The sequence below is a fragment of the Genypterus blacodes genome, unplaced genomic scaffold (assembly GCF_046128005.1).
Source record: "Genypterus blacodes isolate CSIRO-AG114 ecotype Tasmania unplaced genomic scaffold, CSIRO-AGI_Gbla_v1 ptg000021l_1, whole genome shotgun sequence".
Lineage (NCBI taxonomy): Eukaryota > Metazoa > Chordata > Actinopteri > Ophidiiformes > Ophidiidae > Genypterus > Genypterus blacodes.
The window spans coordinates 2649122-2662432 of NW_027466834.1; the positions used below are offsets into that span (position 1 = coordinate 2649122).

At 39.5% G+C, this 13311-nt stretch overlaps 1 protein-coding gene across 1 annotated transcript in view; it reads right to left on the minus strand.

The window, feature by feature from the left end:
- The window catches only part of LOC142991842 (hydrocephalus-inducing protein homolog), a 65228-nt gene that overhangs the window by 42261 nt on the left and 9656 nt on the right, over nt 1–13311 (minus strand). Inside the window, exons 10-19 of the mRNA XM_076142002.1 lie at nt 7428–7611; nt 7014–7221; nt 6010–6109; nt 3896–4014; nt 3155–3378; nt 2414–2481; nt 1907–2148; nt 1087–1187; nt 440–575; nt 174–338 (exon numbers count right to left, since the gene is read on the minus strand). Of these exons, the coding sequence (XP_075998117.1) occupies nt 174–338; nt 440–575; nt 1087–1187; nt 1907–2148; nt 2414–2481; nt 3155–3378; nt 3896–4014; nt 6010–6109; nt 7014–7221; nt 7428–7611 (1547 nt within the window). The remainder of the gene's footprint in view (nt 1–173; nt 339–439; nt 576–1086; nt 1188–1906; nt 2149–2413; nt 2482–3154; nt 3379–3895; nt 4015–6009; nt 6110–7013; nt 7222–7427; nt 7612–13311) is intronic.

Sequence of the window (13311 nt, forward strand, 5' to 3'; positions counted from 1 at the left end):
GGGAGAGGTGAGGAAGAATTAATTCTGAAATCCTGAGGAAAATACATACCCATGTACAAACAGGACTCACAATTACTAGAACCCTACACATATAGAAAAATAGCTAGATATACAGTATACAGTACAGAATATGCAGTACACATACACATACACAGACACACACTTCCACTGACCAGGGGTGGCAGGACACTTCCAAACACAGCAATGTGCACAGTGTGATGAAGTCTACCCGTTGTCTTTGCTAGTAAACGAAGAGGAATCTCAGCTGAAGTGTGAGGAAGGATAATTCCTCTGGGAACGGAACTGCCAAAAAGCAAGGAGGGACTCTCTTCATATTCCTGTACAGAGGGACATAGATAGAGGAGACATAGAAATTACACTGCAGTTTCAGTTCATTTTTAATGACAACAAAACAACATTATTGATTTTAAAAGTTCACCTGGTCAAGCAAACCATAGCAGGCAGGCAGAGAGCTGGTGTTTGCTAGCAACACATTCTGTTCATGTGTGTGATTGAGGAAACACCTTTGAAAGTCCAACACTGGAGTCTCCACCACGAGTTCAGGTACAACACACCTTATAACAAAGGAAGTAAGAAGAAATGAAAGAGGGAGAAAGACAGACAGACAGAGCGGGAAAAAGAAAAGATCTTGGTTTAATCATTAATCATAATAGTAATTGCAACACGTCAGGCCAAACCTGCAGTCTATTAATTACAACCAATTCATGAATGTACCACGACAGTGATTGCTGTGAGGCATTCAGATTAATATTGCCTCATTCTGAGTGATGGTGCAGGTGACATTCATATGCATAAATATGCTGAATATCCATTGAATATTTCACATACACAACTGCTTTGTCGACACATGCGTGCACGTTCAATGGACCACATTGACAGTCAAAGCCTTAGTGACAGACTTAAATTCATTGCCGGCAAAATTGAAGTGTAAGTATGGAGAAACTGTGATTTTATGGGATCTTGTGAAAGCAGATAGCAGTGTTAGCATATTTACCTTTAGATAAGAATGTAAATGTGTCAATGTGTTTATGTGTGTGTCTGTAATTTCTCATATTTGCGTCTTACCTGGCGCTGATGGGCAGACTCATGATCTCCTCTCCTACACCCTCAACATCCACCACTAATGCCAGCCTGTATCTCCTCACCGAATTGGAGCACAGTGTCACCTGACCATACAATAAACATGTTCAGTATGAGCTAACAACATGTTAAATATATCCAGATTTATGATCAGTGTCATCAGCACTAGTGAAGTGAAAACCGATAAGTCAGAGTAAGTTTGCTGTTGTTACTGAAATTAGCAGTGAATATACTACATGTGAATGTTGAGCACCAACAGAGTGGTTTCATCTAAAGGAAGAACCCTTTCTTTCAGGGTAATTTTCAAGTGTTCAGACTTCAAATAGTTTTTTTTAAACTGTCTATTCAGCTTGTAGCAACCTGGCATATTTATTTATTTATTCTGGAACTGAAATGTTGGCATCTTAGTGGCGAGCATATGTTCATTTCTGTAAGGTAAAGCTAAGGAGATATTTTTGAGCATTGCTCAAATTTTTTTCTTTCTTTTTTTGTTGTTTGTATATTGTAATTGAAGCAAGCATTTGACATGAAGGTTCAAATACAGTTATGGGACATTTTGGAGACCGTTTTTTATACAGAGAGAGGGGCAAAAAAAGAGACAGATAAAAGGAAGAAGGTTGTATATTTGTTATTATTATTGTGTTCAACTTTTTTTCGAAGGGAGGCCAGAGGGAGAGAGAGAAAGGAGAACTTAGACCATGAGGCAAAATAGGGAATATAACGTTCAAATAAACTGAAACAGAAACAGCAGATAGCCACGGCCGCTTTCTTTCTTTCAACTTTAGTCTGACAGAAATGCACTTACCTTAATGTCAACATCCGACATGGAACGAACAGTAGCTGTGGCAGGGCTGAGGGTGAACTCTACAGGTCGTGACTGAAGGTCTCCTGCAGTACTGCCTTTCCATTGGTTACTGGACAGCTCACTCACCTGTTTAACACAGGTCAAACTGGGAGATCTTAACCCATCCCCAGGGATACGCAGGGAAAATGTCATAGGCACCAGGGAGGTGTTGAAGAGGGTAAAGATTAGTGTTAGTGGAAAACCTGTGAAGAGAGACAAAAAAATGAAAGGAACATGAAGAGTAAGGTAAAATGGAAGATGCTGTATTTTGTCACAGCAAACCATTGAAATCCAATGTGATATATGCGTTGATACAATGATACAGTACATTGAACATAGATGATGTTTTGTTCCTAAAACTCTCTCCTACATTGAAGATGATCTTGTGACGACATAGCTGACACATTTGTTATAAATTATGTCTCATCTTCGGATCTTTTCTTGGCCAGGAACATAATTCAAACTCACCAAAAGCTATATCTCCAAAATTGAGCTCAGAAACATTCAAGTGGAAAGTGGGACCAATGACACTGCCCCTGAAACAGAAGGAAAAAACAGGAACCATCAAAAGTGGGGAAAAAATAATATGCCATAATAGTAATTAATTCTGAAATTAATATGCAGATTTCTAAAATAAATATTAAAGAGTATAACAAGTATGCCCAAATAACAGGGTCAGTTATGAACCGTGTTATCTCCACTGTGTTGAATATTAATTAATAAAATCTCCTTAAAAATTAAGTTGTAATATGAAATGTCCCTTAAGTTTGTTAAAGTTTGCTTGTTTAACAGGTTAAGACCAAGTTACACTTTGTCGCAATGGTTGGGCCTAAAGGGACAACTTTGGAGATCTGAGTTATATGGCAGCATATACAGTATATACTGTATACACACGGTACACTGTGTGTGTGTGTGTGTGTATATATATATATATATATATATATATATATATATCACAAAGTTATATGGTATAACTTCCAACTTCAAAGTCACTCCAACTTCATTCCATAAAGTTGGAATGATTTTTTATTCCAACTTTATCAGGTTAGTTGGTGTAAGAAAAGAGGATGCAGAGGATAGCGGTGGATGGAGACGGATGACTTGCTGTGGTGACCCCTGAAGGGTGCAGCCGAAAGGAAAAGAAGAAGAAGATGGGCAGTGTATATACAGTAGGTATATATACATATATATTCCTGTAGTCAATCTCACCTGAAGGTCAAAGTAAGTGGTTGAGGCTGTCCGGTGACAGTAACAAGCAAATCCTCAAGGAAAGTTCCCAAGATGAAACAATGGAAGGTGACTTCCACAACCTGACAGCCCCCAGGGGGAACAACACCCTCCTGAGGTCTGAAGGAGAAATACTGGCCAAAGGTGGTGTTAGGGTTGGACAGTCTGAAAGGGGCATCAATTAATCCTTTATTGGACACTGTCACCTGGAGAGTGAGAAGAATCAGATAATTGAGCTCTGAGCTTTATTTGCACAAGGTCAATAAATCATCATTCTACGATATAAAATTTGAGCTAATCATAGATTGCAAACCAGACGATGCAAAACAAGGCAATGTCGGGTCAGAGGAAAATAAAGGAACGGAGCAAAATGCCACTAATATTCAACAGATCAACGATTAGAGAGGAGGAGAGGGGACAAGCATCAAGTACAGTGTCTTTAGTTTGCAAGAAAGCCTGCTTTGTGGTTGAATCTGAAGTGCCAGGTTAGAACCATACGACTTTTAAAACATTTGCACAGGAAGTGATGAGTAAATGTCCTTAGCCATGAACACGATAAAGAGGACTGCAGCAAACATGAATAATGTCAAGTAATAGCGAGCACATTTCATCTGATGAAGGTATTGGCTGTTCAAGTTCCATATGGAAGTAAGACAAAGTAGCAAGTTTATTTGATACATGGGGAGTTTTTTCCGTGACTCCCCTGGGTTATAGCTGCCTTACCTCATAACTATTTTTGTCGCCAATGAATACATTTTTCACATCCATCAGGTTATAGTTCAACTGGAGTTGAGGTCCAATGCCCTCTCCCTTGATTGTTAGTGACAAGTGAGACTCACGGCCTAAATGAAGACATACAGACAACAAACATTAAAATTAAATTTTTAGAGAACTACAAGTTTTTTAAATGGTTCATTTAATGATAATACATTTAATTTAATAATAATAAATAATTTTATTTTAATTCAGTAGCTTAAGATACACATACATAGATAGGTACTCCATTCATCCCCTTGGGGAAATTCAAGCATCCTATAGCTCACAGAGGACAATAACACACATGTTGTAGTCTGCTTCAAAGTGAGTAAATTTTTTTATATCTTTATATTTATAATTATATCTATATAACTCATATGTATTTAATTATACATTAAATCAGTGGTTCCCAAACTTTTTGTGCTAGATTAGAATATTTTTAACTGTGTAATACTGTGTAACTTGTACTGCGTAACAGCATTTCTGCTTTCAAAATATTTTCTCAAAATTACCTCTCTGGCTTTTAAAACTTCACCAGCTCCCTGAGAGAAAATTAGAGAACCTGAAATTACACCTTGAATCAGCACATCTTTTCAGTGACTGGTGTGGGCTTGCTTTGTGCTGCAGATCTTTTCAAATTGGGGTTACAGCTGTGAGACTGACACTCTTAGTTCATTTCCAATGTCCAGCTTTGACCTGTATTTTGTTTTTATTTAGGCTACTCACGTAGGTAGGATTTGGCAAAAATAAGGAGTGTGGCCATGGCTCTCCTACCTAGCAGTGGGTAATTGCTCATTCTTCCTGCTGTGATACAAATAAGTTGTTAATAATATATAATTAGTTAAATCCCTCACAACTGGGCTTGTAATGCTAAACTAGCCGCTAGCCAAGCTAACGACTCCAATGTGTGAGACCGGCTGATGGGTGCAAACTGTGAGGTGGTGCTGATAAAAAAAACAACCAGCCGAAGGGTCGCAGTAAAAACAGACAGTCAAACCTGACAGAAGAAGTATCATCTCATTCATTTGCCTGAGGCGATACTTATTCATATTGCTCATTTTCCTATCCCGTGCCGCGCCCCCCCTCCCACTTTGGAAACCACTGGATTAAATCATCAAGTAAGGGGACATGTAAGGTCTTTCCCTCAGTTTTACTTAGTAGACTTCTTCTTTGTAGAGTGAGGAAGAAAACTGAGAAGTCTCAGTGTGGCTGTCAATGACCGAGAATGGTCAGATCGCCACATGCTTCAGAAAACATGAAAATTAATGCAAATCTGTCCTCCGGCTACGGAGACACACGTGGAGCCAACATGCAAATAGCCGTGGATATGTTTCTACCACTGAGATGAGATACATTTCTTGGACCCCATTTGCTGTATTTTCTAATTCTCTCACAACAACTGATTATTCAGGCAGTTCCCTACTGTCATAAAATTATATTAAACTGTTGCCAATTATCTTTCATTAAAAAAAGAAATGTATGGACTTTCAGGGGGAGACTCACTGCTTTTATCTGTGAAAATGTTCTAGGTCATGTATAAGTCATGTATTATTGCTGGCCACTGCTGTCAATTTCTCAGATTGTGTTATATTACAAGCTTCAGCTTTTAATTGGAGTTTGCATGTGACTTATTTGCTCTTTTAAAAAAATGTATAAAGCTGTATTATTCTTTTGATTGCAGTTGCTTGAATTTTTTACCACTTATTGCAATTTGATTCTACAATCATATGCTTCCCCTTCATGTTCATTTCTCAAAACATGCTATTCTGTTTGGACCTTGCATCAATCTATGAACACGTCCATAATTTTCTGTTGTATGCCAGACTGTAAGCTGTTAATTACTAAGGATATGTCTTTAACAATCAACTTTCAGGGGAAGCCATCGCACTTTTGGCACTAAAATTTGTCAAAAGGTGAAATGTTTTTAATTTTGTTCAATGTTTTTTTTTACAATGCTGCTTATTTAATCAAAATGTATGCAGCCCCTCAAAAGAGAAACATTATTGATCACATTGATGAAACAAAATGTAGTCTACTGACTCCAACAACAGAGTATAAAGAAAGATTCACAACTGACTGACCTGTAATGTCACAGTATATGGTTTGCTGGTACAGTTTGGCCTCCTGAGGCTTAAAGACGATGTTGAACTGTGCTGTGGTGTTGGGCCATATTTCACCCTCCTGAACAATGTAAAAAGAGGACAGGAAAAAATATTTAATTTAGGGCTACAATAGATGGAAAACACACATGTATGTACACATGTATGTACACATAGATGAGCAGTAGCTCGGTGGGTAGAGCTTCCGCTTGGGAACCGGATGGTTGCCGGTTTGAGTCCCGGTTTCCAGTCCCTGCCGAGGTGCCCCTGAGCAAGGCACCCAACCCTCAATTGCTCCCCTCTGCGAAGGGTGGTAATGTAATGTAAGTCGCTTTGGATAAAAGCGTCTGCCAAATGCTTGTAATGTAATGTAATGTACCTGATAGTGTGAATCTAAGACTGCTGGTAAAATTTATTCAAATTTGACAAATGGTATTAAAATTCTTCACATTCTCATACACATTTACACAGATTGTCTCTAACACAGAATAAAACACATTTTTGAAGCCCTTTACCTTATCACAGTGGCTGAGAATCACCGCTGTAGTAGACAGAATCGAATAATTGCTCTTTAATGTTCTCTCAAAGTTTTTGCTGTGACTGTTTGACATACAAGTGTTTCTGCAAGTCAACTAGTCTCTGCAACCCCCTTCTCCCCATTGTCTCCTCTATCCCCATGTCCTGGCTGAGAACATTTTGTTGAAACAGATAAGGCCTACCTGGGCACAAGCACCCGGATTGTGACCTGTGTCATTGAGGGGACAAACTATATTCATCTTAGTGCTGAGTGCTCTTAACCTTTTGTGACGGAGCATAGGTAGTGGAGGAAGTAAGGAGACCTGTCCTTCAGTCTGAATACCCTACCTGGCTTCACAGGCTTAATAAGGGAGAAATAAAGGCTGCAAAAATGCGGTGAGGTGACAGACAACAAGAGATACATGATAAGAGGAGAAAGAACATGCACAAGCACACAAAACAAAACCCACCATTGGCTCAACAGTTATGCAGCTGTGTGACAGGGCCAGGAGGTTGCTCTTTGCATCCTGGTATCTGAGCTCCTGGAACTCTGTGGACGGCAGTGGGTGGCAATGGATCATGGTGGAGTCAAACTCACACTCCATTAACAACCGCTCTCTCTCAACCTCCTCCTCCTTTTCCTGGAGCTCTGAGCCCTCTCTAAAGAGAGGGATGGAGGCAAGGTGGAAAGCAGAACATAGTGAGAAATGAGGAGGTTCAGATAAACAAAGGGACAGAGATTGGGAAAGTGAACACCTGAGCTATTTCTGGTAACAGATGCTTTGAAGACACACAGCAGTTCTGTTGTGTCATATGTGTGTTGGTGTGGGTATGCTCCCACACATGTATACTGTATATGCACAGTATATCATTTATGTACATACCTCTCTTGCTGGCAGGGCCACGTTGTCCAGCAATACTGAAGAGTGACATCACTGCTGTTAGTGAGGGACACTGTGTGCACATTAGCCAGGGAGATGTACGTGTCCTTCAGTCTGACAGGCTCAGGTTCCAGATATATGTTCAGTTCTTCACAAGCACCATACAAACTGATGTATACATCCTCACCTGGACAGCAGAAATTGGCACATGACACATAAATGAGCACAGGTCATTATTATCATTATTATTATCATTAATACATTCTCTAAGCGATTATGTCCCAATTAACACAAGCTTTATTTGGGACAAGAGGTGAATTTCTCGGGCATGGTCATCCTGATAGAAAAACACAAATTAAGAAAAAACTAAAAAACATGTTTTACATTATTAGCTCATGGAGAAGGTGACAATGAATATGTTGTTGTGTATGTATGTGTGTTGAGTTTCCATATACAGCTATGGCAGGTATGACACGCGGACAAGACACCAAAATGCAGTGATTTGTGAAGTTGTAGTTGCACACTGTGAGACAGGACCACACTGATGTATGTGAAGCTAGGACCTACCCAGCACCTGTATATCCTCGTGGTTCTCCAGGCAACAAAAATCAAAGCTTCAAACTAGTGGAGAGACAAAGTACTAACTGATTAGGGGGGAGATTGAGCTAGTCTAATTGTCGAATGAGGTTTATAAGTTGTCAGTCAGTTGTTCTCTTTGCCCTGGCAGAAGTTTGGCTCTTAGTTTCCATATTTGCATTCTATTCATTTTTTGTTTAAATTGGCTAATTTTGGATTTTAGCTGGATTTAATACATATTTAAACATAACACTCGTGTGTTATCTCCCTTCTTGTCTGAACCCTGATCTAGTTAACGTGCATACATCCAACAGCACGACAAAGAGCAACAATAACTACAACAAAAATTAGATGCAAAACCAGATTTTGTATAAAGCCACCATGAGCAAGGTCTTATGTAAATTTTGATTCAAATCACACGGAGTGGAGCTTTAGCCAGTAGAGACACTGAGTTAGGCTTATCCGGTGATTATTTATATTTGTGTACCTGCACATTGTAGGTAGGGAAAATTTCCAAGTCCTAAGAAACACTCATGCAATACCCTCACGCACATTCATAGGCACACAGTGGCATATCCATAACTGTTGCTATAGTTCCAACTGAACTAACTTTTTTTCTTTGTTATAAAGCTGTAGTGCAAAACTCACAGACTGGGCCAACACTTTAATAAGGGATGGCCAATAGCAAAGCTCCTCTCTGGTTGTACAATAGTTGAAATCCAACTCTTAGCCACGATTAGAGACTCATGTTTGACTGTACAAAACAATCTGTGGTTTGCAGTACTATTGATGTGAATCCAACTGTCAATGAATTAAATGTCACAAAAGGAAATAGTCCAGTTCTATATTGTTTGGATGGCCTCACTGACAGTATTAATATTTTGTGCAGATAATTGACAAATATCAGGAACAATGGAAACAATGCCAGTTGAGAATAAAACAGGAAACCAGTGTATTTTAAATCTCAAGCTTTGTTTGCATCTTTTGAATAAGGGTAAACTTAAGTTAATTAGAAAACACTGGAGATATATACAATAAAAAATAGCATTTTAGTAAATTAGTCATTCTTGGTAAAAACTAGGTTGAAATGAGAGAACAGCTGGGAATAGGGATATAACAAAATATTATATTCAGAAATTATTGTTTTTGTATTTGTATATTTGGTTGACCAATCATTTACTATCAAATTTGAAAGATATGAACAAATGGAATGTTATAAAACAAATTAATCCTCACTTTTAAAAACCTGGATTGTTTAGTGGTTTACCATATAAATGACAAAAACTATAAAGTGATGGTTAAATGTATTACTTTTACTATTCTTCTGATGGTCAACTGAGAAATTGAATTTACAATTACGATATAAGATTATCCATCCCTTAAACTTTCAAATCCTGCTATATTCAAGACTGGCTGAACTAAGAGAGGCTTATCTCCATCTTTGTTTGGGATTATACTGAGCAGACCTTATTTAGAAATTTAAGATTTTGTTCAGTTTTGACTCATATGCATGAACATGTGGGGCGGCAGTAGCTCAGTCCATAGGAGACTCAACCGGGAACCGGAGGGTCACCGGTTCGAGTCCCCATATAGACCAAGAAAGTGGACTGGCAGAGGTACACTGCCGATATGGCTGTGAGCAAGGTCGTTTCATGGCTGCCCTGCACCCCCACCGCGTGTGTGTGGGATATGTGAGGGTGTAAGAAGAATTTCAAATTCCATGTGGTTCCAACAATGTATAGAATCTCATGTGATCTGACAAAATAAATGAATTTATCTTACAAATGAAACAGTAGCAAAGCTTTTCAACTGTGACCTATTTACCATCTGATTTAGACTTCATTGATTTAGAGAACAGACACACCAGTCTGTTAAGAATGTTGCCTTATACATTCTTTACTTCCCCAACAGTGAAAAGACATATTACATTCAAGAAGTACCCATATTTACTTTCATCGAACCAATGAGATTTTCACCATGTAGCCCGAGGCAGAGAGAGAGAGAGAGAACGAAAAAGACAGCCATAGTTCCACTGAATAGGACAGAATTGAAAGGAGAGAATGTAAAGGACAATAGTCGATTGATGGTGAAAAATGAGAGAGACAGTGAATGAGTTAAGAAATGCCTCAAGAAAAGCTGTTATCTCCCAACATCCAGATGCTATGACAGCAGCTGACAGACAGGGAGAGCTGCAGCTTATTGCTAAGCTTTCATCATTCCTGGCCACAACCCCCTCCAAAACGCTCTCTCTCTGGCTCTCTTCCTCTCCCATAATTCCTCATAAGTACAAGACAATTTCTCAACCCCTTGAAGTTTGATTATGTGACCAGCAGCAACAGCTCTGTGGCATGTTATGTGTGTGCATATGTGTGTGCGTGCAGTGTGGATGCCCAAACTTGCATTTCAGTGTCTGTGTAGCGATAGTCTATGTGTAGCCGCATGTGTTTGTGTGTGCTATGTTGAAGTCCCCTCAGTGTCAAAGCAGATGCTTCAGTAGTCCTAAAGAGCTGTCCATCTATTATCTAAATCAGCAGTGGTGACAGAAGAGGAGGAGGGGGGGTACTGGGGCAGATCCAAGTCGTTGTTTACTTGTTATTTTAAAGACACAACAAGGACTGTTTAAACAGTGTGGTGGAAAACAAAATGAGCTGAAGAAACTATTATACAAACACACAGTCTCCAACAGACCATAAAGGTGACCTTAGACATGCATAGAGTGATGGACACAGGGAAAGGTGCTAAATTAAAAATTATAGTGTCTTGATGGGCTGTAAATGGTGTTCTGGATTTGGCAGGTCCTCCTATTATAAAAGCTTTATGTTTCTAACCTTGCCACTCCATCAGCAGACCTGCCTTTTACTGCAGACACACAGCACCAATGCTCTTAGGTCATCGAATGATGAATACATTTAAAGCGCATGCAAAGAGATAAACAAACACATTTACACAACACACGCACACACCGCCACACACAAAAGAATGACCATCATAAACAAGGAAATGCTTTATCCTCCAAAAGGTGACTTTATCAATGTAGAACATCGGAACCAATACCGATTGTAGTAGTAATGGTAGTAGACTCCTACTGCATTTCCCTCACACACACAGTCCACCATGGAAATATCTACCTAAGCCATACATAACTAACAAGACTGAACTTAAGTACTGGGCAGGGGTGGAAAGATCAACACAAATTTATCTTTCCCTTGTAGTTTCACGTTCAGCTCCTTCATGTCTGTGAATATGTCCACAGCAAAGGAATTAGATTACAGATTACATTATTGCTTCATGTGTTTGTATCCTCTGTTATCATGTTCGACTCTCTGTTTTTACTGAGACTTGTCGGCCTGGTTGTTGTGTTTGATCCGGGCCGCTTCACATGCTAGTCTAGCTCTATGTTAACGTTTTCCTGTTCGGCTCCCAGACCGTGGTCCAGGAGCACAGGGGAGATGTTTTCTCCGGGGCCGAAGTTGATACTCTGTGACTCTGCAGCGCCTCTGGCACACTGTACATTCATATCTTCATACGTAACCCGTAACCGTAACATTGCTCGATCCATGTACCACCGGACTCTCTCTTTCGCTCGTCCACACACACACCCACACATCGAGACACGATTCCTGCGTCTCCCTGCAGAAAAAGTTTATTCAGAGTTCTCCTCTTTTCACCTTATCCTGGATCCGTTTACGCAGTTAAAAGTTCGGTAATCCGTCTATATTTGTACCAATATTTGACGGGCCACATTTAAAAGCGCAACGGGCCACATGTGGCCCTGGGGCCGTAGTTTTCCCACCCCTGTACTAGGGCTACTGAGCCATTTACCATGGGATGTTTAGGCAGAAGCAGAAAAGATCTTTAATGAAGCCTTTGATCATTAATGAGACTGATTTGGTACTGACTGACGCTTGAGGTTGTAATTCAACTGGACTTCTGAACTACAGACCATCCATTCAATTTCCATTGCTCATCCGAGTTTGGGTTGCAGAGGCAGTATGCAAAGCAAAGCAGCCCAGATTTCCCTCTCCCTGGCCACTTTCTCCAGCTCCTCCTTCCAAGAACATACCCAGAACAGATGGGACATACAACACATAATAATACATATGATTACATATTTAAACTCAAAGGTAAGAGTTGCAAGGTAGATTGAGCGTTAAATTGACAAATATTTCAAATCAAAATTCACCAATATTAGGTAAAATCTCTTAATGGCAAACTAAGTGTTGTAGTATAACCACCGAGAGACCCATGGTTTTTGTAGTAACATTTGTTTGTTAGTTGTCAAGTCATTTATTTTTGGCGTCTCTTTTTTTCCCAGTATGAAGCCCTGTAGACTGATTGTCCTGTAGAAAATAAGGTTGTAGTTGATTGCCTACCTCACAACAATGTGAGAAATAGTACTTGGATGGTGCAGCTGCCAGATGAAGAGCATATGCATCCTGTTTGGCTAAGGGGGTCCACTACACTAAATTTTAATTAGGTTTTGTCTGCAATTCACCTCAATTTGACCCGTGTCGTTTGGTGACCTCGTATTTTTTACCTAAATTTAACAGCCCATATTCAACAGCCAAATTTCAGAGATTGCTAAGAGATTTAATACTCCAACTAGGAAGCTCTGAATTTTCTACCTTGTGAATTGTTTAATAATACTAATACTTTTAAAACTGTAACAATACTGTTACTGCAACAATGTTGTAACCCACTCCATTCATTCTGCTCAAAACAAACATTTTGCACATATGAAAATGACATTAAAAAAACGGATCAATGAAAACATAGGAGATGGCTGATTCACTAGTGTACTGCATGCAGGGCTGATTCAGTCAATCCCTGAAATAGGACAGTATAAATGTTGTTATTCTTCTTACTTGCATTGAGTTCTGGATTTCAAGAATATGAAAGAGCACTTTGTTTGTATAGAATCACAACATTCATAGCTTTACATAATGATTTTATGAGACAGATTTAATGACATTTCCCCTGCGAGCAGTCTTTCTTGTCTTGTTTCTCGTCCATTTTGTATGCTCTGGCATGCAAATACTAATGATAGATTTCTGTAGTCATTTTGTAAAGGGTGATCGCGAGTTAGCACAAGTTTTATCATCTGTCCTCTTCGTGCCCAGTGGCATATAGGGCCTCCACAAACATCTTCCACTTTCTCCGGTCAGCCGCCTTCACCCATACCTCTTTCCATGTCCTCCACCCCGCCTCACCTCTCTCTTTCTCCACTGTCCTTCTCCATGTTGTTTTTGGCCTTCCTTGTTTCCTCCTTCCTTCTGGTGCCCAGGTCATCGCTATGTTACAATCACTCTCT